Source organism: Palaemon carinicauda, chromosome 24 (genome assembly GCF_036898095.1).
Source record: "Palaemon carinicauda isolate YSFRI2023 chromosome 24, ASM3689809v2, whole genome shotgun sequence".
NCBI lineage: Eukaryota > Metazoa > Arthropoda > Malacostraca > Decapoda > Palaemonidae > Palaemon > Palaemon carinicauda.
The window spans coordinates 5,586,413-5,614,044 of NC_090748.1; the positions used below are offsets into that span (position 1 = coordinate 5,586,413).

The 27,632-nt window shown below is 36.5% G+C and overlaps 1 protein-coding gene across 8 annotated transcripts in view; it reads left to right on the forward strand.

Annotated features, from left to right (window-relative positions):
• The window catches only part of LOC137618056 ((E3-independent) E2 ubiquitin-conjugating enzyme UBE2O), a 286,319-nt gene that overhangs the window by 177,754 nt on the left and 80,933 nt on the right, over nt 1–27,632 (forward strand). For 6 of the 8 annotated variants that reach the window (XM_068348010.1, XM_068348011.1, XM_068348015.1 and 3 more), the window contains 3 exons: nt 3,119–3,373; nt 19,831–19,997; nt 21,427–21,641. In XM_068348010.1, coding sequence (XP_068204111.1) covers nt 3,119–3,373; nt 19,831–19,997; nt 21,427–21,641 — 637 coding nt within the window. The remainder of the gene's footprint in view (nt 1–3,118; nt 3,374–19,830; nt 19,998–21,426; nt 21,642–27,632) is intronic. The other 2 variants (XM_068348016.1, XM_068348017.1) reach the window with 1 other exon arrangement.

Sequence of the window (27,632 nt, forward strand, 5' to 3'; positions counted from 1 at the left end):
AAGGAGTAGAAGGAGGAGGGGTTACTGCTTGAAGGGAGAATCTCCCTCCATAAAAACTTCGGATAAAATACCGAGAGTCCTCTCTCTTGAACTGTGTTCACTTTCACTAACTGCTATTCTTTCTGGACACTTGGTCATCTTTTTTTTTTTTTTATACTCTTACATTCGGTTTAAGACGAGGCATCTATCTATAGTCAACTGCTTCGAGTGGTTGTGGTGGTGGTGTGCGGGGGGGGGGGGGGGGGGGGGGGGGGGGGGGGCAGTAGCTGTAGTGAATGACACCTCGTAGTAACGGGGGATTTTGAGGAGGGAGAAGTCTAATTGGAAATTGACCTCTGGTAGTGGTATCACTAGCCCCACTTTTTAATACCAACACCCTTTAAGGGTGAGCGAGCTAGATATATTCCTGGCATTCCATGCAACTTTTTTCTCTGGTATATTTAGCAGTATTTATACCTTTAAAATGGTGCTTTAAGGTTCCTCGCCCAGAAATAGATTTTTCCTTCGTCAAAATCCCTTTTTCATGCAACTCCGTATTGTCAGTATTAAATAGATTCAGCACTTGCCTTGACAAATGCATATTTTATAAAATTTTGCAGGCTTTCCACCATTCTTTATATCCTAAGTTTAAATGTCTGCAGTCCTTTGATACTACCCATTAATCAACTCCAATATCATTGCTTTTTTTATAAATAGTGTTTTCAGTAACCGTACCACCTTATAACTACTCATCAATCCAAATAAATAGATAACATTCAGTGTTAAGATTATGTTGCCATTGATCCATCAATGACAGCGTCTATTCAATTTCGTCTAATGCTTCAATATTGTCTTCATTGTTCAGAATTGTAACTGCCAGTTGTGAATGTTGCAGTATAAATATAACATTTTTGCAGGTCGACTGCACATTTTTCTTCTTGCTACCGTCTTTTTTAATCACGTTAAGGATTTTTGTCACAATACTGTTAACTTTACAATACAGTACATAATGATTTTATGATGAATAATAGCAATCACAACTCAACAGAGAATAATTCCAAAAATGAGCTTTAGATGATTCTGTTAATAGTGCTGCTGGAAGAATGAAAGAGCAAGATGGCATTGCGAGCTAATATGATAACACGATGGTGAAAAAAGCCTGTGAACTCTGTATGCTGGGCGTATGGATACACATGCTAATCTTGTTAGTACTTGTCCACAAAAAATACAGATTTGAAATTTCATGCTCTTATACTGTACAAAATTACGAGTATTTTGAGTTACAAACCAATATTACTGTATATTCCAAGTACACTAGAGACTGTGTTACAAAGGCTTTGCCTTGACTTTGAACTTAAGCTAATAGCCAGTAGCTCCCATACAAGTGTAAACAAATGGGATAAGTGTTATGTTTTGGGTTATCCTTTGTTACAGGAGCATTAGGATGAACAAGAAATTGAGCCATATCCTGAAAATAGGTTGTTTAAATTAAGTTCTGATTCTGTTTTTTCCTCAAGTATTTACTAACAGCTGGTTTCAAGATTATGCGTACCTCTCAATTCCCCTTCTTTATGGACAAAGAAGGTATCCCATTCTTTGTAATGATTTTTTACCTAGCATTAAGAAGTTGGTATATGATAATTGGCAACAACATTGTGATAGTTTGGTTCAAAATAAGATGAGAGAAATGATGAATGTCATATCCCCTTGGAGATATAATATGATGATCCAAAAGTAGGAGACTACTCTTTGTCGTCTTCGCGTTGGTCACACTCAGCTGATACTTGAGTTTCTGCTAAAGGGCCAACATCAACTGTATTGCGACGATTGTTTGGTACCTTTAACAGTGAAGCATTTGTTGACTGAATGCCCTAATTATTGCAACTTAAGGAATAGGTATCTGTTTGAGGCTCGAGATGAGGATGTCAGGTTCATTCTTGCCAAGATTCTTGGACATGTGTCCTACTATGCAAGTGGCATTTTTAGATTTATTTCAGAAGCAGGTCTTCTGATAAACTATTTAACTTTTATAATGACATCTCAACTTTTATGGTTCTAATTGAATATGCTTTTATTTTTTATATATAATAAATGATAACGGCATCAATGACCTTAGATGTCAGGATGCAAGAACACTTTATATCAATCAATCAATCAACCTTTTCTTTGTGGGTAGAATCGTTAATTATCAATTACAAAGAAGAGCTTCTTGTTTTAGTCTTGTTTAATCTTTAAGCCTTCCATACCTCAAAAGACATTTTAAATTTTATAAGAAATGATTTACGTAATCTTGTTTTACAATAATGTGATTTATATTTCTTGCTTTCAGCCCATTGTCATTAAATATATATTAAACCAAGCTTCCAGAGAAGAAGTGATATAAACATCGATTTAGTTTAGAAATAATTGTTTTAATTAAAATTCCTATTTTTAATCATTTCTGTTGTAACAATCTCTCTCTCTCTCTCTCTCTCTCTCTCTCTCTCTCTCTCTCTCTCTCTCTCTCTCTCTCTCTCTCTCTCTCTTGGGGGAGGGGGGGGATAGTGCAAAAATTGTACAACAATCAAATATCACTTCTTGTAGGCCTGCAGGTATTTTAAAGAAGTGATCTCCCCCTACAGGTCATGAATAGGATTCAACTCCAGCTTGATAATCTCATCAATCATGATTCACTTTTATGCAGAAAGATCTCTTTCAATCATTTCATCTTTGATAGAAGTTTGGTTTTTAAAACACTGGTTTTAACTTGAGTACTTTACGTTTCTTCAATATCATTACTCTTTCACAAATTTAATCCATTTGTTTCAAAAGAAGCATTCAACCATATTGATTGGTTGCATGCTTCATCTTGCCAACTAGATTCTAGTGATAAATGTTGATGCCTCGTGAGCAAGAGGTGAAGCCTCTTGTGAAACCCTGCCTCACTCAGCCAGTTAATAACCACTAACAATCAGTTGTAATTCAGGATTTGTCAAGTGCCCAAATTATAAAAATAGGTATTGTAAAGCAGTGGTTTGTATCAGTGAAACATAAGATTGGTTTAAGAATGTTTTTATTTCGCAAAGCAGTCCTTACTGAAGCAGGGATTGCTTTGTTTACAGCAGTCATATTGCCAAACACATGTTTCTTGTTTCACAAGGTACTCTTAAGAAGTGTGAAATGGGTGATGGATGCGATTTATCTGGTGTTGAAAGAACAGGTCACGTAGCCATTGAATATTTGGCTGCAAGCGGCCTCTCTCAGATGTTAATCCGTCTCCCTTTCTACCTGAATTGGCTGTTAAAGGCACTCTTCTCTGTCATTGCTTACTGTGTTGCATACTGTTTCTGCTTGCCTGATCACCTGTTCAGTATTTCAAGGCTTTTATCTAGGACAGCTCGGACTGCTCGCTCAGGTGTAGTACTTGTGATTCACTAAAATTAGATTAGATTTTTTGCATGCTTTGTAGTTAGATTTTCTGCTTGTGATATTGCTTGTGTTTTTAAAAGATCAGCTCCTATGAATTTAATGTAATATTTGTTTTGTATTATTGCTTGACTGTTTAACAGCATGATTGTGGTGTTTGTAGTAGTGAGTAGTCTATATTGTGTTTTTGTTTTCATAAGCTTTGCTACCATTGCAAGTTTCTGGGGCTTATTTAGCAACAATGTTTTTATTGAAACCTTTAAATAGAAAATTATAATTGATTAATTTGTTGTTTAAAGAAAGTTTTAAAATGAAATATGAATTGTGTTCTGTTGAGCGTTTTCATGAAAGATAACGACTGTATATTTTGGGAAACAAGACATGAAGAGAATGTTCGTCTAAAAACCCAACTTTCAGAAATTTTTATACACGGTATATGAGACTTTAATATTATTTTGCATACATAGAATCACAAAGTAAAATGAGATTTATTATCCCCTAGATTAGGTTAAAAAATGTCTTAAGAAATATCTATCACCATCTAGCTGTAAATGAAAGACAAGCCTTTTTGATATCAGTAATGAAGGAAAGATTTGAGATTTAGATACAGTAATGGAAAGGAAAGTTTTGAATTAGCAAATGGAAGTACTCACCCATGGGTTCACTTATCCAAGGCCTATTAAGTAGGGGCCAACGTAAAGAAAAAGGACCTGTCTGCGGTAGTTCAGGATCTAGAAGTACGTAGTTAGAGAGTTTGTGATTCTACGAGAGGAACTGGGCTCTGTAAGATGCAGTGAACGTTCAGAACCTTTACTTAAAGGAACACTAATGTGTGTAATTATGACCAGTATGGAATTCAGGCTTGTGTAAGCAACCGGCCAAGCAAGTCAGACTTGCCTACCACAAGCAAAGGGTCACTAGCTCTCTGAGAATAACACAGGAATTTAAATATGTCTAGATATAATAACTCATTACAGTGCTAACTTGTCATGTCAATATTGTTATCCATTCCGGAAAAAATAACTAATCTCTCTACTCATCATTAACTTGGCTTGCTCTTTAGACCGTTATGAAAATTAACATTATTAGTTCTACTTACAATTTTATACTCCTCACAACGGTATTTGAAACTTAGTACTTTCCCTGTACAAAAAAACTAAATAATTCAGTAGGGAAGATAAAATGTAAAAAAACTTATCACAATCTGCATTGTTTTAATACAATGGTGATAACAAGTAAAACAGGGACCCCCAATTAAAACTCAATAAACACTTAAACTGCTCATTAAGTGATTCCAGAACACTCCTTACTTGATTACCCATGAACAGCATGTCTGTATTTAAAAATTGATTTAAACATTTTAGTTTATGAATTACAATTATGAATCAAGACTGGAAATCAAATTTAAAACTAGGACAGTATTATTCAACAGATGAGTCATATAAGTCAGTACGTCTCTATGTTATAAAAGTTTTAAGTCCTAAATGGAAACTGGAATTTCTAGCTTTCTGAATCTGAAAGATATAGCCAGTCTGGAAGAGGCTGTTTCCAAAGATTTGGAAGAATAAGAAGCTTCCAGATTTACCTTACTCAAGTTATTGGGGCATTTCTGGGCAATGAGGTTTGGAAAGAAGATAATTCACACCTTCAAGGTTGCCTCTGTGTTCTCTCTCTTCATGTTCCTGTATTGTACCAAGAGAAAATCGGCTGATTTCACAGTTTGTTTACAAGTGGATTAAATGTAGGAATGCTGCATGTGGAAGGAGGACTCATTGTGTATGGACTAGTGACTACATTTACCCCTCTTGAATAAACCAGTAATGAACTAGTCAGAGTTTGCAAGAGAATGCTTACACATTGACAAAAGAAACGATGCAAACAATTGAGTTTAGTTGAAACTTTGTTCACCCCAACAAGATATGATATGCCACGCCATCCACCTATGTATTACGATATAATTAAAGAGCTCCTAATGTAGCGAATGGAAGGATATTAGGAGCCTGCCTAAACTCTCGTTTTTCTGCCTCACAATCTAGTTGTCTTTTAGAGTGACTAGTATTGCGGCATTCAAAGGTTTAGCAGTAGAAGGGTCTAAAGTAATTAAGGAATTCAAGATTCTGTGAAAGGCTTTCGGATCTGTAGTGTGCCACGAACTTCTAGAACCATTACTGAATGAAACACTTAAAACACTAGACTCAACTTGGGGAATTAGGTTTGTTTGGGAAGGGTGCGGGTCGGACCAAAGTTACCGTTTTAAGAGAGGATTCTCGGGACCTATGGACTATAGGAAAGGAAGGTACCGATGTTGAAGGCTTATGAAGCTCATTATTATTGAAAATTCCATTTAATGCTTTATACTGTTAACTTGTTTGGCAGCCATTAAAACGTACTTTCAAATGAGAGGTCTATAAGGGAAATGCAGTTCTCACAACAGTTCTTTAAATTACAGTATTGCCCCTGACATGATACACCAAAGGAATTTTGATAATGAACTTCCAGAAACAATTCCTGCCTTCAAACCTCTCAATAATTGCTAAGAAAACCAGGCGAAGACATCTTATTGCACAGTTATAAACAAACAATTTGGTGGAGAAGGTCTGATCAATACTGCAATTCTGAAGAAACTGAAGAGATAAAAGAGACTGTCATGTCAGTTACAATTTACCACTAAAATCTTTCATTTAGCATGGACCAGTGTTTACTGAGGGGAAGGAGATGGGAAAATTAAGAAATTTTTATGGGTAAAAGTCGATTAAACCGAGCTTCTGGAGAAGAAGAAATGTGAACTTTAGGGGAGTTTCATAGAAATAATAGACGAACAAAAACTTTCTGAGAAAGAGGTTGCTATTCATCCCCCCCTCCCACATACCTTTCCCACACTGAGAATTATTCAAGGTTTGAAGAATGTGGAAATTATCATCAGATCTACTGTATAAATAAAAAAAGTAGTATTTAAAGTTGGGTATATTTGATATTAGTTCATCATATGTTTAAGGAGCTTAGCTTTCCTTTAAATTTGGGATTTCATGTTAGCAAAATCGTTATCTGATTGTTGTAAATTATTTCCTTTCAAAAGATAGATGCCCCTATCAATTCCCCCTTTTCATTGCGGATAAACATGGCTAATTTGTCATTATTACTAAGAATTGTTGCTAATTTTAATTTTGTATAGTCTCTAAGTTTTCAGAACCTCAATATATTTTGGTTTGTATAAGACTAAACAGTTACTTAACCTTGTTATAGAATGTAATGCCCTCTTTTGAGCCCATCATTACTAATAATAAACGAAAGCCTTTAGTACAAAGTCAAAAGCTAATTTACTCATGGCTGTTTGCGGGTAATAATATAGAAGTGTTCTTGAAATACTTTCCTTGCAGTTAATTCTAGTGCTTAAGAAGGCTTTCTTTGAGTAGAGAAGGCTATGCTTATTGTTTATAGAGGGAATGATGACAGTATTGTACAGCCACTCCAAGCTTTGTCTTTACTACATCCTAATTGCAGTAGTTTAGTTTTGTTATATTAGAAATTTAATGCCATTAGCTCAGAAATCCATTTAGTTCTCAATTCAGAGTTAGCCTAGAGTTAATCTTTCAGGACTAACCTACCCTGTTTCAAACCTTAACCTAAATCCTCAAGTGGTTCTGGTACTACACAGTATCTCCCAGATTTAATATCCTGCCACAGAACCTCTCATTCAGAGTGTGGGGTCAGCACTACGAACATCAAGGGAGGCTCATGGAAATGAAGAATTTTGTTAATATCATTTTTATTTCTATACTCTTCTCATGTTCATACATATGCCCACCCTTCTTCCCAATTGGTGGTGATATCTTTAAAGGTAAAAAATGGGGAACTATGAGCGTGCTATGTATAATTAACCGCTAGATAGTTACAGTATACTGTCGGAGACGTATCTTTTTGAAAGGAAAGGAAGTGGAAAAGTTATTGATTTTGGGGGGTAAATGTTGATGAATCGAGCTTCTGGAGACAAAGCAATATGAACATCCGGTGAGTATAGAAATAACAAATCTTCTTATTAAAATTCTGATTCTATGCATAATCATTCTTCCTTATTTCTCCAACTAAACTCACAAGATAATTTTTTATAGAAATATTTTCGAACTTACAATATACAAATAATATTTATATTCCATACTTATCTAAATTTTTTTTTTCATTCACAATTATGAAAAAACATCTCTTAGGGTGATCATTATCTGAAATGCTCCAACCTGGAGTTCTTTTAGGTCTACGACTTGAATAGTTTTGAAGAGTAGTAATGACCAGACTCGAGGTGGTAACAGAGTTTACAAAAAGTCAAAAGATTAGATATTACATATGGATTACAAAACTGCCGAAGCCCGACACCCAAGGACGAAGAGTAGCCCTTGCTGACCAAAGAGAGTCATCATCGGCCTGAAAGATTTGTAGTGATTAGTGAAGCAGGGGGGGGATTGCTCTCCAAAATATACCGTGTATGTCATATTAATGGCCAAATTACTGTCTGCCAAAGATGAATAAGGAACAAAAGGAAAAAACCCACTTACATCATCGTTCAGTAGTATTGAGGACAACTCGTAACAGAGCGAGCACAAATCCGGGAACCAAACCATATACTGGGCTTGTCCCGGTTCCCGGATAAAGGGGATGGCGCAGTGTGCGTGGGACCGACAGAGGTCATGCCCAACGGGGTCGTTGAACGAGGCAGGGCATCCTTGGGCAGTACAACGGACCTTCTGTAAAAGAAAGGAGACATAAGTCTTGATGTTCCTTGAAACTCTGGTAAGGGGTTAAAAACCCTAATAACAGATGTTAGTTTAATGCAATATTGGTGCTTAAGGGAATTCAGTGAGAGCCGGAGCTCCATATTAAAACACATTAGATATAAAAGCACCAGCAATGGCAATGGGGCTGTATCATTTTAAAAGTGATAATAATGAAATAAGAATAAATAACCTAAAGCAATCTGCAGACCTCTGAGGGTCGGGGAAGCAGTGACAGGCCCGTAAAATAAATATAAAACACAAGCCGTAGCTAAAGGCAAGGCTAATATAAGTGTGAAGTGTATTGGCGATCTCCGGTGAAGCCGGAGGTCGATGAAAGGTCCTGAATAATACAATTGTGAATAATAATTCAATTGTGAATAATAATTCAATTGTGAAATTTATAAAACACAAGCCGTAGCTAAAGACTAAGGCTAATATAATAGTAAAGCGTATTGACGATCTCCGGTGAAGCCGGAGGTCGATGAAAGGTCCTGAATAATTCTATTGTGAATAATAACTCAATTGTAATAACAATGGATATTTGTGTGGATATGGCCGTGGCCTGAGACCGGAGTAAGGGCCACCGGAGGGTCGTATCTAAACAATATGAAGCCCGTCCCAGAGGGTTGTAAGTAAACAATATATATAACAATAGTTCCAAAGTCATTGAGAATCCCTCATGGCGGAGTAGAACTCAAGGCGGAGTGGAAAAATGTTCAGAACTACTCCCAAGCCGTAACGGGGAGAGGACGGAACTCGGGACCTAATAAAAAACGCTAACTATTGATAAGTAACCAAAAACTAAACAACTCGTAAGCTATCATACACCCGTAGAAGGAGGGGTGAGGGAGGGAGAACCCGTTGAACGCACAAAACGGAAAACGGGAAATCCGCTCACCCACCTGAGCTAAGAAAGAAAACGAGAGAAAGGGGTAACTCGTGACTGAGAACAGAAAACGGGAACCCCAATCTCTCGCTCCCTTGGTCACAAAATCAGGACTTAAAAAGCACACAACACTATTATACAGTGAACCCTCGTTTATCGCGGTAGATAGGTTCCAGACCTGGCCGGGATAGGTGAAAATCCGCGAAGTAGTGACATCATATTTACCTATTTATTTAACATGTATATTCTGACTTTTAAAACCTTCCCTTGTACGTAGTACTGTTAACAAACCACCCTTTAATGTACAGAACACTTAATGCATGTACTACAGCACCCTAAACTAAAACAGGCACAAATATTAAAGGCGATTTTATATCATGCGTTTCCTAAACACCTAAAAAGCACGATAGAAAATGGCAACCAATGTTTTGTTTACGTTCATCTCTGATCATAATGAAGAAACAAACTCATTTAGTGTACACATATATGTATAGGTTAGTTTTTGCATCGATTATATTGATTATACAGTATGTTGATTTTTTTATTACCAATGTTTTACTTAATTTTTCTTAGGACTTCCAAATGAAATGTTTTTCTTTATGACGCCGCCTGAAACGACGGCGTCATAAAGTACTGTACGCTCAGTAAACGACCACGCTCAGAACAAAGAAGGCATTTAACGCACATGATGAAAGTGATAAATAATGATATTTACAGTAAAAGCATTTACAAAATATGTTATTAGTACAAATATAATTTACCGTATCTATATAAAATCATACAGTACATACTGTACGTAGCAAAGCAGGAAAACAATTTACGAGAGAGAGAGAGAGAGAGAGAGAGAGAGAGAGAGAGAGAGAGAGAGAGAGAGAGATATTTTGTTTTACGTACGTAAATGTAAATCTTAAACAAAAAAAATATGATAGGTTACAACATGTAGACTTTTAAAACCTTCCCTTTAACTTAATGCATACAGTACTAAACTATAAAACAGGCACAAATATTAGAATGTTAGAATATTAAAGTAAAAAATAAAGATTGTTATTGTACTCACCACGAAAGAAGTTCAAGAAAAACTTGAATGATGATGGCGATGAATTTGCTGCACAGTAGAAATGATGATGATGAAGCTGATGATGTGTTCTACTGTGCAGCCGGGGTAGTAGTTTACGTGTCTTCAGACGGAGGTGTCTTTTCCTGGGACACCTCTTCAACTTCTTCAATTTCTTCCGAAGGCGTAGTAGCAGGAGGAACTGGCTCTTTTTTGCGAGGCTGGAAGAACATTGTGATCGGAAGTTGTTGCCGCTGCTTCTTTTTTCGATCTAAGAGCATCTTGTAGGGAGTCATTATGTCATCAACCTTGTTGCAGAATTGCATCGACCGAACCATATCCTCGTCCCACTCTTGCAACATTTCTTTCAACTCCTTCGCATGGTTGCAGGCCTTGGCAAGCCGTTCTAATGTTAAGCCCGTTTCTTCGACATTTTCTTGGGTCTCTTCCTGGGTTTCAATCTCTTCTTCGCTTGCCGATTTCGTCAGGTCTTCGAGGTCTGCGTCAGTTAGGGGCTGGGAATGGCAGTCCAACAACTCGTCGACGTCTTCAGTCGTCATGTTGCCAAACCCGTCACCTCCAATTATGGCAGCCAACTGCACAGATTTGCGTGTTGCAGAGTGTTGGATTTCAGCAGGTGTAAATCCCTCGTCGTCGTAAACAATCTGGGGCCACAACTTCTTCAGCTCGCATTCACGGTTGCAGGTTTCATCTCTTGCAGTGCCTTCTGAATATTCTGCAGGCACGTGGCTATGGTGTACTGCCGCCAGTACGCCTTCAAGTTAAAATCTTCATCCTTATCATCTTGGGCAGCATCCACACACGCAACGAGGTCCGCCAAGGTATTCTTTGTGTAGAGGGCCTTGAACGCCCTGATAACCCCCTGGTCCATCGGTTGAATTAATGACGTGGTGTTGGGTGGCAGGAACTCAACCTGAATGCCCTCATGCGACAGATCAGTTGCGTGTCCACCAGCGTTATCCATAAGGAGAAGGATCTTGAATGGCAAGCCCTTCTCTATGAGATATTTGCTGACTTGCGGGATGAAACACTGGTGGAACCAGTTGGAGGTCAGCATCTTCGTAATCCATGCTTTTTGATTATGCATCCAGTACACGGGAAGGAGATTCTTATTCTTATTTTTCAAAGCGCGAGGATTTTTCGACTTATAAATAAGCCCCGGCTTTAGCAAAAATCCAGCAGCATTGCCACACATCACGAGGGTAACGCGATCCTTGAATGCTTTAAAGCCAGAGGCTTTGACTTCCTCTTTGAACAGGAAAGTTCGCGACGGCATTCTCTTCCAAAACAAGCCGGTCTCATCCATATTAAACACTTGTTCCGGCTTGTATCCACCTTCGGCGATAATATTCTTGAATGTCTGGTTCACGTAAGTTTCAGCAGCGGCAGTGTCAGCCGAAGCAGCCTCGCCATGCAGGGAAACGCTTTTCAGGGCGAAGCGTTTCTGAAACTTCGCGAACCATCCTTTGCTGGCGGAAAAACGTTGTTTCTGAGGCTGGGAATCGGTGGATGTCCCTGGTTGAGGATCATCTGCATCATCATCTTCTTCAGCATGGTTGCCGTCGTCGTCTTGAGGTTCCTTTGCAGCAAAATTCTCATACAAGCTCAAAGCCTTTGTTCGGATGGTGTTCGTATCCAAGGCTATGTTCTTCTTCCGGCAGTCGGCAATCCACACAGCTAAAGCACCTTCCATGCGTGCGATCGTTTTTTTTACGCGTTGTAACAACTCGCTTCGCTGATCTGCTAAAGGTGATTGCAGCCGTCTTTCTAATGTTCGCCTCGTCCTTCTTGATATAGCGAACAGTAGATTCGTTGATTCCAAAATGGCGCGCTGCGGCCGCGTAACTTCTACCGTCTTTTAACATATCGAGAAGCGTAACCTCAGCAATCGTCATCATCCTTCGGTGGCGTTTAGGCTCACTACCAGCCTTAGTAGAAGCAGAACGCTTGGGAGGCATTGTACAGTAGGATTTAACAAAAAGTTCAACTTAAAAAGGTCGCACACAGCACAGATTAAACTTCACAAACTTAAGAACGTCTACTCAGCGATACGCCGTAAGAGAAAGTGGACGACCCGGGCCCGCGAGAACCTAGATGCTGCGGGTTGGAGATGAGGGCAAAACACCAATCACAGGCTAAATAACAAAACTTGAGTTCTGATTCGTCATCTATCAGCGCTTGAACCAATCACATCCCGTCTTACAGTATATGATGCGTAGGTTACCAACTCAAAGTACAAGATACCCCGCGTATACCGTACGTACAGTATTAATAATAATAAATAATGATAATAATACTGTACAGTAATAATAATAATAATAATGATAATAATAACAATAATAATTTTATTAACAACAACAACAACAACAATAATAATAATAACAATAATAATAATAGCTTTACGTATGTTATTTTATTCTTTTGTAGGATGTGTGTGTCTCTCTCTCTCTCTCTCTCTCTCTCTCTCTCTCTCTCTCTCTCTCTCTCTCTCGTACGTTTATTCGAAATGTGATTTTTGCAACAAAGAATATTATTGAAGGCAGTACTACGTACGTATACATACAAAAGAATCATGGAAAAGATGCACATCCATTACATTTGTAGTACAGTAGTAGCCATCAGCATCCTTACACCATTCTAATATGGTATGACTGCATCTGATTTGCGTTTCATGTTCGATTTAATTTTACTACGTACTGTATACAGTACTGTATTATCGTATGATCACATTCTCTTTTCGTGTTTTATTTCTTTCTGTGCTGAATTATATATCTTATGTAATGCAATGAACAATCAGTAAGAGCAGATATTACTAATTACAGTATTAATGGAATTACAGGTAACGAAATATCGTACTTGGGGGTCTTCAGATTTCGCGGTATTTTCGAAATTTCCGGAAAATCCGCGATATGTATATATATATATATATGGGTTATGGAAAAAACCCGCGAAGTGGTGAATCCGCGATGGTCGAACCGCGAAGTAGCGAGGGTTCACTGTAAACGTATAATGAAATTGTAACATCAAAATAAGACTACGAACGAAGAATAGCGTCTGCTAAAACCTAAATTAAAGGGAAATAGTCGACTGACGAATGTCCCGGTGGGGCGGGTACTAAACTATAATAAAGCTAGAACGCTATTCTTGTTCGCAGACTGGACTGCTAGCAAAAAGTACCATGGGAATAATAACGATAATAATAATGAAGGTTCAAAAGGCATAAGGCCAGGGACTTAACCAAGAACCTAAGTGACAGAGTACCAAACGGGCAAGCTAAGATGAACTCCCAGCAAGACAAGGGAACAAACAATGGCCGCCGACGGACGGGCCCAGACGGTAATGATAAAACAGACTATACTGGTTAGAAGACAAAAGCCCGGTACTACAAAAAGCTGTCAAAACAAACTATGGTACTTAACATTGGAATGGGTGAAGATGGAGCTTCGGTCATGACGAAATAAATCAACGAGTGTGAAAAAATGCCGAGAGCACAACAAATTACACACAATTCGAGCAGTCCAAAAAGAAGGATGTTGTTCAGATGGCGCTCGCGTCGGGGCGTGGGTGGCGGGACTCTGGTAGATTGACTGGTGCCTCTGTATCAGCCCATCCCTTTGACGAAGGAATTAACTAAATGGAAGACAGCCTGTGAATAGTGGCTTTCACGTGCCTTTGCTTTATACACGACACCCACAAGGTGCTCGCGCGAGGGTAGTAACCTCTGCATTCCATGCTTTTATCTTTCTCTGGTATAATTGGAAGTTTTATCAGAAAAGTATATTAGAAGGACTCCTTTTCACCGGGCGCCACAGGTCTCTCCCCAGAAATAGATTTTTCCTTCGTCAAAATCCCTTTTTTTATTACATATTTGAAGAGAATATATACACCTTCTACTAAAATGCAATAAAGCAGCATCAAGCAGGTTTCACTTTTACATATTTTGCAAAATCACAATTTCACATCTCAATCCACACTTGCCTGAGCTCAGTTGTGAGAAATCTCAATTAAAGAAATACAAAATACAAAAGAAGATTATGTGCTTCCAAATTATACAAATGGTTTTGATTAACAATTTAATATACAACCTACTTTCATTAAAAGCAGGTTACGTCAAAGTTTAGGCTTAGTAATTAGACCGAGTGACAAAGCAGCAATCATAGAGTTCTTAACACTTTATTTCTTTAAAGCAATTAAAACAAAAAAAGGATACTAACCTTAGACAGTTATGTTAACACATAAGCACCATAAGGAATTCAAACTCAAGTACTAGGCTAGACAGTTATATGAAAATTTTAGGACTCAAACTCAATAATGGTAATTATCGAGATCAGAGACATACGTCAGTATGAGAGAATAGAGGTGTCAGTAGCAGAAAGGTGTACCTCTGCAATGCAAAATCCGCCTTATGAATCCCACCTTGTGTACATATTATACGGCCGTGGCATGTGATAAATCACTAAACCTCATTCCCGAAATGCTTTCATGAAGATTTTTGTAATAAAAGAACTTTGAAGTTTATATAATCACATAGGATATGATTAAGAATATTCATATTTAATTGATAAAAACAGTTTCACAAAGAAACCCCTATTTCCTAAGAAGTAACATCATTTCGGAATCGAGATTCATCTCAAGTGACGTCACTTTCTTTCTAACCTCCACATAATATGCTTGATTATTCCTTCTAGAACCTTCAAAAGCCTTCTAGATTTCATACATCTTAATAGATTTTTCCTGCGCTATATACCGCATTAGATCTGTAGGTGTCGCAGTAGATTCCTTAGAAATCACAATTCATTTACGCTACTAATATCTATATGACTGAGCAATTACATAACAATAAATTAATGATAATAATAATAGATATAAACACTACTGTACTATTACTACTCATATCACCATAATTATTCCCAGTTTTGGAAATTTTTGAAATCTTTTCTCTGGCAGTTAAAATAATAATTATATATACATCTTTTTGCTTCTTGGAGTGAAGGTGATGTATGAATGGTATTCTAAGATTTGTTTTCAAAGGTTATATAATAGAACCCAATTAATGTGAATATTGATATTTTTAGTGTAATATATTTTTTTATTTCAATCAATAAGCATATTTTTTTTTTTACAGTACAGTAGATAAAATTTTTACTGACTTTTTTTTTTAGGTTCAGCATCAGTAGCCTTTATTATTGTGATGCCAGAAAAATTGAATTAATCAATCAGTAAATATACTTTTGAAATTAGGTGATTGTTATTAAAGCTCTAGTTTATTGACACTGTTATTGGTATGCCTATAACTTACCAAATGCATGGTTATCCATCAATAGGGCTTTTGAAAAGGCATATGCATATACAGTAAAAGCTTACTTAAACAAACGCTAAATAGCTGAAGCCAAGTAGGCTTTCAAGTTTACATATAATAAATTGTGCATGTATATATTGTTTCTGGCATAATATCTGTGATAGTAAAATATATTAATTTTGATACTTATCTGCAAGTCACTGTTCTATTATCTTAAAATTTGGAGTGCGAATGTTAAAAATGAAAGAAAATATTTTTCTTTCTTGCTCTCCCGTATGTTCTCCTCTTGGTGGTTAGCTGGTGTCTGATCACCCCATTTCAAGAAGAAGATATAACCAGATATCACCATCATACTAAATTTGCTAGTTTTATCTAAGTCATAGGAGACCTATATACCTCCTACTAACCTTTTGAAACCACCAGAGTAGGGTGGGAAATAGATTACTGACCTGTAAGTATTGAAGTAATACCTGCAATTTTTCTTAGCTCGTCAATCCGTTGTCTTCTCTTCCTTCCGCTGCTGCTTTTTAAATCTCTAGGGATCCATTCTGTTATTCTTAATGTCCATAAATTAAATGTTATTCTCATGATCTTAAATGACCATATCCATTTCTTCTCTTACATGTTCGTAGAATATCCTCTACTTTAGTTTGCTCTTTTTCTGTCTCCTAGTGTTATTCCCATCATTAATCTTTCCATAGCTCTTTTGAGTAGTAACTAGCTTATGTTCTAAGGCTTTAGTAAAGCTCCAAGATTCTAATGCATAAGATAATAATACTAGTAGGGCCATCTGATTAAATACTTTTCTTTTAAGAGAAAGTGGCATTTTAATTTTCATAATCTCATTTTGTTTAACAAAAGCTCTCAATCCCATGCTCATCCTTCTTTTAATTTTGGTCTCGTGTCCTTGGTAAACACTTACTGTCTGTAAGTCATTTAATTCAATACTTCTCCATTCATCATCTCCTACTTCACGCTTCATAGTCCTCGGCCATATAGGCCTGGGTCTTCCAACTATTCTAGTGCCTTGTGGATCCCAGTTGCATGTTTGTTGAACTAGTCTCTCACCGTGAGCTCATCCACATATGGCACTTGAGTAATCACTCTTATAGTTTTATTTCTAATCCTGTCCTGCCATGCAATGAGAAGCTGGTGATCACTACAAATATCTGCACCTCTATGGCTTTTTACATTTCTCTGAATCCTTCTTTCTTTATTAATGCTATGTGATCTATTAGATTTTTTTAAATTGCCACATGGTGAAGTTCATGTATATTTGTGGATGTCCTTTTGATGGAAAAGGGTACCTCCAATAACAAGATTGTTTGCGGTACAAAAACTTGTAAAATGGGCTCCATTTTAATTTGCAGCTTTGCCAAGACCCTCGACACTCATCACATTCTCTGTACTTTGATTGTTCCTTCCAACTTTAGTATTGAGATTACCAATAACAATTTTCATATCTCTTATCTGGGATCTCATCTTTCTTGAGGGGAATAATTTGTTGGTGCATGGAAAACTCTTAACACTTGTATTGCACTGATTTGATTTAAACTTTGCAAGTAACAATCTACTATTTACAGCTCTCCTCTCAGTTAATGCCTTTTCTTCTCTTGGTGTCATCATCATTCCTACCCCTTCTCTTCCAACTCTATCTGTTCTTCCTGAATAGGTATATACATATTGCCTTGGTCTAATCTTAAGATTTGCTTAGCAATCCCCTTACAACGTCTCACTTAGGGCCAAGATATCCAACTTATATTTCTTAAATTTATTTTCCACTTGCTGTAACTTTCCAATCAGATTCATGGTTTTAACATTCCAATTACCAATTTTAGATTTTTCTTAAATATTTATAAACCGAGAAATTCTTAAACACCCCGCTACGCCCGGAACTGGAGCCATTTTGTCATTTTCTCTTTCCATAGACTGACTAAATTCATAGAGGATTCATTGGCTAGATTTATCAAAGGATAGTCAGTTCCTTGTGATGCGCAATACCTATCTGAATAAGGCAAGTGACCCATGCTGGACCCTACTAATTCCAGTAAGATCATCTGCCAGGCATCAGGAGTAGTAGTCAAAAAGACGTCTTGTCTATCGCTTAATACCCAACCAGTCACCTTGCTGCCAGTGACTTCATCAAGATTTAGAGGGGGGCCATTTCCTCCACACCCAAAGTTATTACTCCACCATGTTGCTCATCTGCTTACATAACCGTTGGCACACATGGATTGCTAAGATATACGGCCTAGCGTGGTAATATACTGCCTTGCACAAAATTTGATTCGGTGAATTTTGAGGTATGACTGTATTAATAATTATGGTGAATGAAGGTTAATCATGAGTGCATGATTGAGATAAGGATGTCAAAAACCTGGGTAATGTATCTACTCTCCTGATACATTCCTCTGATTGTATTTGATTGTGTTCTTATATGAATCAGAAGTTTGGTAAGCCAAAACTGGTACAATAGAAATCTGAAAACACATGAGCCCTCCCTTGATTGGAAGTACGGATTTGATATTGTTTTGCTCCTATATTATGCCTTTAAATGATGAACTGTAATTATATTATAACTGATAGATACTTTATGTGAGTTAGGCAGGCTAGAATGTAAGTTGGCATACGTTTGACCAGAAGGTACACTCATATTTTTTCATTTTTCACTTGCTGTTTGAGCACTACTGGCATCAATAATACTAAACAAAGGACTAGATACTTGCCCTGAAATTTCCCCGGATTTACTTTTGTCTTTTCTCTCACTCTTTAAATTACTATTAAATGTTCATTTAGACACTTAACTTTACAGTCTGCTGTAGATTTATTGGAACACTCAGCATACACTTGATGCAAAGGTATGTGAATCTTTGTGCTCTAATAATAGCCTGTTCACACTGTATTTGACAAACACTTTTTTAAAACCAGTGGAATCTATACCTTGCTAATCTTGATTGAAAGGTCATATTTAATAGGTTGGCTAAGGCACCAGCCGTGGGTTGAGATGCTACTGCTAGAGACTTATTGGGTCCTTTGACTGCTCAGATAGTACTATTTTGTATCTTTCTCTGGTTGTGTCATTTTTCCTTTGCCGCCTCATATACCGAAGAGTCTGGCCTATTCTTTATATATTTTCCCATTTTCCTTGTACACCTGACAACACTTAAGGTAACCAAAAAATCCTTGTTCACCCAAGAGATTAACTACTGTACTGTAATTGTTTTGTGTTTACTTTGTTCTTGGTAAGGGTAGAAGAGAGACTTTACCTATGATAAGTAGCTCTTTTAGGAAAAAGACACTCCAAATTTTTTCTCTTGTCTTGTGTAGTGCCATAGCCTTTGTACCAGGGTCTTGCACTGTCTTGTGTTAGGAGTTCCCTTGCTTGAGGGTGCACTCAGGCACACTTTTCTATATTTATTTCCTTTCATCACTGGGCAATTCTATTTTCCCTGTGGGAGCCCTTGGGCTTATAACATCCTGCTTTTCCATCTAGGGTTGTAGCTTAGCAAGTAATAATAAAAATGATAATAACAAAAATTGAAAAATTCCAACAACAAAAATAAGCAAACAAATCGATGGAGCTGGAGTGGTCGATGCTCTTGCTCTGGGCGACATAGAAAGAATGGCAAACTTAGTGTGATGGTGCTATAAGGTTATACAGTATCGTCTTCTTGGTATAGGATGACCGGACACCAGCTAGATGGGCAGAGGGGATGGTTGTTAGGAGGGGATAGAGCAAAAACTTTTATTTTTATTGTTGAGCTTTGGAAGCTACAGCTCGCACTTTTAGGATATTAGCACAGTGACTCATAGGTATGAGTCGCCCAAATATTTTTTTGCTGAAGTAATCATATTTTCTATTTCTTTTTCTAAACTAAACATTTATGTGTTTTAGTTATATTATATATTAGTTACTAATCTAGGGAAATTTTTTTTTGTGAGGGCAAGGATATCTGAGAATACTTTAGTACCATTTTATCTTTATTTGGTTTATAATATCACAATCTCTTTTAGTTAAAAAGAATTGTTTTATGTGCATTCATCATTCTGTGTAAAATAAATACTAGAAAGAAAAATGAGAAGTAGGAAGTAGATGTTGATTACATTACCGAGGAGAAGGGATTTGATTTTTTGGGAGAAATTACCAATTGCTTAGCATAGTTAACAGTATAGTAGTTATTATCTTTTTATGGAGTAGAGAGATTTATGAAACACAAAAACATAATGTAGATTACAGGAATATTCAAGCATATGCAAGATACTGTTCCTCGAAATGATTGTCCTAATTATTTAATTAATTAATTAATATAAAGAATATTTGTAATCTAATAAGTTTTTTAATAATATTCTATAATTTATTTATGTCAATCTTTAAATGTTTTAGAGTTGTTTTTTAAGTATTCTTCCGTTTTGATAATAGGTAAACGTAGTAAAAAAGGACCAGCGTTAATGACAAAGATGATGAAGAAACGAAAGTTGAAGCGTGCTAAGCGAAAGACGCTCAATGAAGGCACTGTTATTAAAACTGGTGATCAGCTGGTCGTAGAGACACTTATGACAACTTCCAAAGCTGATGTGGTTTGGCAGGTGAGTTATATTCTATTTCAGTTGCATACATTTTCATCTTTATTTCTAACTTTTGCTTGGGATAACCATGTCCATTCAAGAGGAGCTGGGTGTATAGCAGTTAAAAAACTGGAATTACCGTGTATTACCAAGTTCCAGTTTATTGAGTAGAAATAAACTTGAAATAGCACGATTGTTAAGCAATGTAATGCCCATAAGATTTGCAAAATGTAAATAATTTGGTCATAGATGTTACATGAAAGATTAAAGGTTTGCAGACTTGTGTTAAATAAATGCTACAATGTAGGAGGAAGAGATTCGGATGTTGTAGCGGTTACCTGATATATTTTCCAAAGGAAAAGTTGATGAACGTGGTCTAAGAAACATACAATATGAATATGAGGCTTAGATTTGTAATTGTGCGAAGGGGTGTATTTGGAACTATTTTGTTCCAACATCTTATTTGAAACTAAAAGAAAACTGCTGGTACAAAGACTTACCTAATCTTGCCATGAGTGTAAGTATGACCCGTTGATTGGAGAAGAAAGAGGTTTTAAGAAGTAGAGGAAAAGAATATAAGAAAGAATTGGTTTGAGTCAAAGATATATGAAAGTTAGAAGTACTTAAGATGGAAAGGAAGAATCGAAGGGTAACAGGAAATGCTTGCTGATACTTAAGAGAATAGGAAAGGGATGTACTGTATATAACTGGTTTACTGAAGGAAAAGTGTAATGACATGTCAGAAAGTATGATTGTGTGTAAGACTTATTTGTATGTTGGGTACTAAAATCCACAATTATATGTGTTGTATATTTAAAAATAGCAGGAGCTTTCGCACTTTTTTCAAAGTGTCCCTTCAGCTGAGAGGCAGTTTGAAAAAAGTTTGACTTTCACAGCCCATGGTAGGAAACATTCTTTACATTATATATTGCTATTCATCTTGTGTAAACTACAGGTATTTAAAAGTTCATAAGTGCACCTCCACATGAGATTTTTATGTCAGTTGAATGTATCCCAATAGGAGTTACTAATTTTCCTTTTCTCTTAGTTAGATCAGTTTTTACTATTTAGTTTTCATCCATTCTGTTTGGTATTACTCCATACAGTTGTCCATTTTCTTCAACTTATCAAATTTTGTCCCTCTTTTAGAACCAAATCTTATGGGCAAGTGATGGGAGGGATTTGAAATGCAATTTAGTGATCTTATTTAACTCATTTATTTTCACAACAATGAATATAATTCCAGTACATAAAAACACTTTCAATTAGTTGTAAGTATTATAATTTTTTATAAAATTATGTTAAAGGTAATTAAAACTTGCCATATGATAACTTTTGTATTCTTCGTGTAGTTACAATTTGAAAGTTATAAAATAAAATTTAGTGTGGAGCTGGTCAATATAATATGCTGTACTGTATATCTTAAAATAAACAAAATTAATTGTTTCAGGATGGGTCTTTAGAGAAATCTATACTTTCTACTGTTCTCTACCCAATCCATCATTTAGATGACCAAGAATTTTTCCCTGGTGACTTTGTAGTAGAACAAAGAGATAATAGCACCATTGATCCTCACGAATATGGTGTCGTGCAGAAGGTCGATCATGCCGGGAGAACATCCATTGTTAAGTGGTTCAGGACTTACACTGCGGGGAATGAACCTCAGTAAGTGACAAATCTTCATTTTAATTCATTCTAATTTTTTTTTATACTTAATCATTTTTAATGTTTGAGTTGCATGGGAGATTAATATCACTTGGCATTGCCAAAAGTAAAGAATCCAAAGGAAGGTAGTGTTCTGAACAAGGATAAATACAGAAATAAATCTTTAGTGTTGGATAAGAGGAAGATTTTCACTTAGAAATCAGATAGGCTTTAGAAACAGAATTATGAACATTATGAATTTCTGTGTGTGACCGCCAAGAAAATTCTTGACAGCTTGTGCACTCAAATCTGGATAAAGTCAGTTGATGTTTATTTATGTTTAGTTAAATACAAGCCATTCATACCACAATCATTGTAAACATTATACTGGCTTAGACATTAAACGAGTTCACTCCATCCTAATCTATCCTGTAGTCTGATTTCCTGTTGGGGTTAGATCTTTATCATTCACATTTCATATAATTCCCAGGGCCTTCCTATAGTCTTTATATTTTACTCCCTCCATATTTCCCTTTTTTTGCTTAGTAGCTGTTCTTCTTTCCTTTTCATTGTTATTTTGATTAATCTTACCTCCAGGTCACAGTTCTTATATCTTTTGAAGCGCAGCTAAATCAGTGTTTAACAAAAAGATTATTTACACATCATATTCTCTGTGGTAGCCTGTTTAGGAGCCCCAATCCAGGGAAGTAGCCCTTAAATGGAGCTCCCACAGCACCAGCCTATTGGTTTATTTAATCTTTTCATCAAAAGGAGTCACATGATGCAAGAACAAAGTACAGTGAATTATCATTATTATAGTATTGAAAGAGTTCTCGTTTTTTTCTTCATAATTTTAAAGTTCTTTAGTACGAGGGATATTTAGGTATTTATTGTACTGCTTACCTGATGTTAGTTGTTTTATTTTCAACATAGTAGTTTATGGACACTGGTAACTTGCTAATGTGCCGGTTCAGTGGTTGCTTGGCTTGTAAAATGACAAATATTTTGTTTGGGTTTTTTTGTATAGATAGATATTTGGTTTTCATTTCTGTTTAGCCATTTTATTTTCTTCTCAATCTTCTCTGATGGATGTACCGCATATTACCGTGTAAAGGACGACCCCATGTAAAGGGTGAACCCCAAAATTTCCTTTAAAAAAAGTGTTTTTATCATATACTCCATGTAATGGGCGAACGGCAATTTCAAGGCCAGCCTAATGCTACTAAATTTTTATTATAAATATTTTACCCCACATAATATAATCTTTATTTATAATAACATCTTTACTAAAAGCTCTTAGTATTATTAGTAATCACTTGCATGTGTAAATGCGTTTATTTGTTCATCATGATCGGCGAGAAAATGTAAACAAACATTGGGTTACAGTTCTCTTGCTTGTGGGTACAATCAGGCACCCTATTCTATCAGTTCGCTTATTTCCTTTCCTCACTGGACTATTTTCCATGTTGGAGTCCTTGGGCTACTAGAATCCTGTTTTTATAGCTAGTAAATATAATACCTGTAATAATAATTATTATTACTGTATTTCCTTATTTTGATGAATCTTACCCTTGAGTCATATTGCTAATATCTGCAAAGTACAAGCTTCTCCACCTTGATAAAAGAAAAATTATCAAATTTTTCTCCTAGCCCTTATATCCATCCCCTCCAGGGAACCAACCAGTATGGTATTGCACTCATGCTCCTAGGTAACCCCCTCTCCCAGTGGTCTCCAAGTAACACCCAAGCCCCTTACTCATTTTATCATGGTTGTAGTCGACAGTTGACAATCATCTCTCTCCATTAATGGTGTTGTTTAAAGTAATATTTCACCATACGTCTTTAATTACGGTAGTTCCCTGAGTCCCAACGTAATTGGATTTTCGACGTAAGTCAGATTTTTGCCTTATAAATTGACACGTTTGTTACACATGTATTGAACACGGAAAATACTTACAACCTGTGATCAACATATAAAAACCCAATGTTTACATCAATAAACATCCTTGTGAAGTACAGTCCAGTACTTTATGGTACAGCACTTCATCAGTATTACGATATAGAAATTAATACTTATGAATGAGTGAAGTAAAGTTGGAACCGACGTATGAAAAACTGACGTAAAGAGAGATATTACTGTATATTATTTCAATGAATCTTCCCCAATGTTCACATTGCTTTTTCCATAGAAGCTTTGTTTAATTGATATTACCTGTGAATTTTTATTTTAAATTTTAAAAATTCCTATTTAATTTCTCTTCAATTGACAAATGCTTCTTGTAAAGTAATGAAATATTCAATTGGTTAAATGTAAATAGCCATGTACTGTAGTGACATGCCGGAATGTCAGTCTCTCTCTGTTATTTCAATTTCTATGCCATAGTGGTTTAACAAAGGCACACCCCTTATTGTTAGAACTTTACTGCATTTTTAGTTATCTTCCTCTGCATTCCTTAGCAATTACTGGATGGAATTTTCAAAAGAATTGTTTAAATAACCATTGTGAGGAGTGAGTTTGCCTCATGGTCCATTTCATGGAAAAATATGTTCCAATGGTTGCGCGTTAATTCAAAATTTCAAGGCGCTAAAGGAAACTTGCATTTGATTTAGGGGTAAATCCAGAGATGATTAGGCTAGTTGATTATAGCGGGCAGGATGACAGTAAAGAGATGCCAACTAAGTTGTGTAATTCACTTATCCAGCAAAGTTTTTAGTGATGAGCTTCAAAAGCTCCTAATATCTCTAGCTTTGTTAGATATCCACCAAATCTTTACTTAAAGGCTGTAATTCTGATCATACATAAAAGTTCTGCCAGATCACTACACAGTATAGATTTGAGATTCTTTCAAAGAGCCTCTTATGATTTAATTGCTTTAATCCCTTCTCCAGCAAAATTCATGTGTTTCCACAACCCTAGTTGCTCTTATAAACTAGAATGTGAGGCAGAAGACCAAGTTGGTAATTTAGATCCTAATATCCCTCCACTTGGTAAAATACAGTAAGTGCTCTTAAGCAACCTTATTCTACATATGTAGATGGTGTAGCATATTGTATGATTCCCATAGATCTTGATGGGGTGAACAAAGTTTCATCTAACATCGATTGTTTGTGTCATATTTTTTTATTGCAGTGCACTTGCAAGTTTGGTCACTAGCTCGTTTAACGGTTAACTCCAACATGATAAATGTAGGCACTAGTATGTGTACTGCTGAGTCGATTCCCTTTCATACATGAGCAGCAGCCCCCATATCCAGTTGTAAACAAACCGGGAAGTTGGCTGATATTTTCTCAGTTCATCCTGCTACACAGAAAAATGAGTAGGGAGAACACATGGAAGCAGATCTCGAATGTGAGGAAGTACCTCTTTAAATCCTTACATAATCTTATTGCGGATAAATACCTTAATAAGTTGCCTGAGGTCAGTTCAGAAGCTGTTTATTCTCCCTAGTTCTTGGAGGCAACTACTTCCAAGACTATTTATATTTCTCAGTTCTCCAACTCTGTTGGAGATTGAATTAAGGGATTTTGACGAAGGAAAAATCTATCTCTGGCGAGGAACCTGTGTCGCCCAGTGAAATGCTCCTTAAAGCACCATTTTAAAGGTGTGAATACTGCTAAATATACCAGAGAAAAAAGTTGCATGGAATGCCAGGAATATATCCAGCTCCCTCACCTCTAAAGGGTGTCGGTATTAAAACTGGGGCGAATAACACCACTACCAGAGGTTCTTTTCCAATTAGACTTCTCCCTCCTCAAAATCCCCCATTAATAAATTGTTGTATCAAAAAGAAAAAAAGGGCTAGTGATTCTAAATCTCGTTTAGCCCTTAAGCCTTCTATACCACAGAGACATTCTGACTTGTAAAAGACTAATCAGTTACCTAATCTGTTCTAGGTTCCAATTTAATTTTCTGTCTTTAGAACATCATTACTCCTAATAAAGGAAAATCTTTAAATATTGGGTTTACAACCTGATTGACTACAGAAGAGAAGTGCTATTTGTGGGTAATCAAGTAGGGGGAGTATTCTTAAAGCACTTTCCTTTGCAGATTCTATGATTGGGGTTATTGTTAGTTTTCAGAATAGAAATTTACAGGACATCAAAATTTTTATTTAATTTTGGATTATCTAATTTGTCGAGATAAAACTGCTTCATATGGGGCTTCCGAGGGTTTATCACCTTGTGTGTGTTTTGTGTTCAGAAGAAAAAAACTGGTGTATGCTTATATGGTGGTGTCAATTTCTGAGGCACAAAAAGTTATTTATTTCATATCCTATTTGAAGACATGTTTTAAATGTAATAAAATTGGATAATGTGGTTGTTCAAGCAGAGACCAGAACTCAAACTGATGTTTGAGGTCTATTTTTAGGAATACTTGAGTGTCCACCTTTAGGCCAAATGCTTCAACATGAGAATTATTGCGAAGGAGTCCCTTTTATTCCAGTAGTAGAACATCAGGAGTCTGTTCTTGTAGATGAAGCGGTAGGTTTACCAACGGACTCAAAGACCTTATCGTAGAATGGTCCATCACAGGAAATTCCAGTAGCAAGAAAACTTTCTCCACTTCTATCCTATTTTGTAAAGCCTTCATCTTGATCTGTGGGTGCTTACTGTGGTCAAATAAGGTTACCAGTTATCTTATCAATACAGCAAAAGCTCAGATTCAACAACTGGATATTGTGAACCTTCTCCAGGAAAATGTGATAGAAGAGGTCTTAAGTTTTATAACAGATTATTCATAGTACCCTAAACTTCAGTTGGTTTAAGACCAGTTCTAGATGTCTTGGCCCTCAACAAGTTTACAGTTCTCACAAAGATTTTGATGGAAACACCCTTAAGAATTCTGGTGCTCATAAGATAAAAGATTGGATGTTCTCAATAGGCCTCAGATGAATATTTTCACATTCTGATTTATCTTAGTTCTAGAACGTATCTTCGAATCGTCACCGGGTCAAAGATTTACAAATATAAATGCCTATGTTTCGGGTTTAGGACTGCCCCTCAAATGTTCATCAGAATGATAGCCCCCATCTCAAAATGATTAAGAAGTGTGGGACTAAGGGTTATTTTATACCTGGAATATTGACTAATGTTAAGCAATTCATTGAAAGGATTCGGGTTCAGCAAATCTGGTTAGTCAGGTTATTGGATTGGTTGGGATCCTGATCAGTTTAAAGAAGTCTTTTCTGGTTTTGACTCATAAGATTCTATATTTGGGAATGGCTGTAGCAACAATTACTTTAAGGGTTTTTCCATCGTAGAAGAGAGTTCAGTCCTTTCCTCTTTTGTTGCAAGAATTCACAATATTGAAATGTGGATAAATCTACTAGGGACCATAGCTTCCTTAGAGAAATTTGTTCTGCTGGATAGTCTAAAGATGAGGGGTTTTCAATTTCATCTCAATTTACATTGGAGCAGGACAACCAATCTCGACACCATCTTAATTCAAGTAATGGAAACCAACTTCTGCTGAGTTGGTGGGACAATCACGGGGAGTTTCTTTGTTTCTTTTTCTGTTTGCCGATGTTTCACAGGAAGGATGGGAAGCAACTCGCAGTAGTCAAATTTGCACATCAATTGCCTAGAGCTGCTTGCTATACTCAAAACTCTTTAGGATCAGGAACCACTATTGGTAGGGTAGTCAGTGGCTGGGTTTACATACAACACGATAGCACTAGCCTACATCCGGAACCAAGGGGGCACAAAGTCTCCCTCCCTGTACCAGATAGTGGAGGTGCTGATACCCTTGACAAATTTAAATGATAAGCCTCCTTCCTCAGTTTTTTCCAGGAAAATCAAACATCTTTGCGGACCAATTAAGCAGTAAGAATTAGATTCTGCCAAATATATTGTGTCTACATCTATTTGTGTCTAGAAATTTGGAAATGGTGGGGTTGCCCGAATGTAGACATGTTTACAACATCACAAAAAAATTATAAGTATTTTGTTCACTTGTGCTGGATCCCTTAGCATGGAAAATAGATGCCTTGTTGAAAAAATGGTCGAATCTGA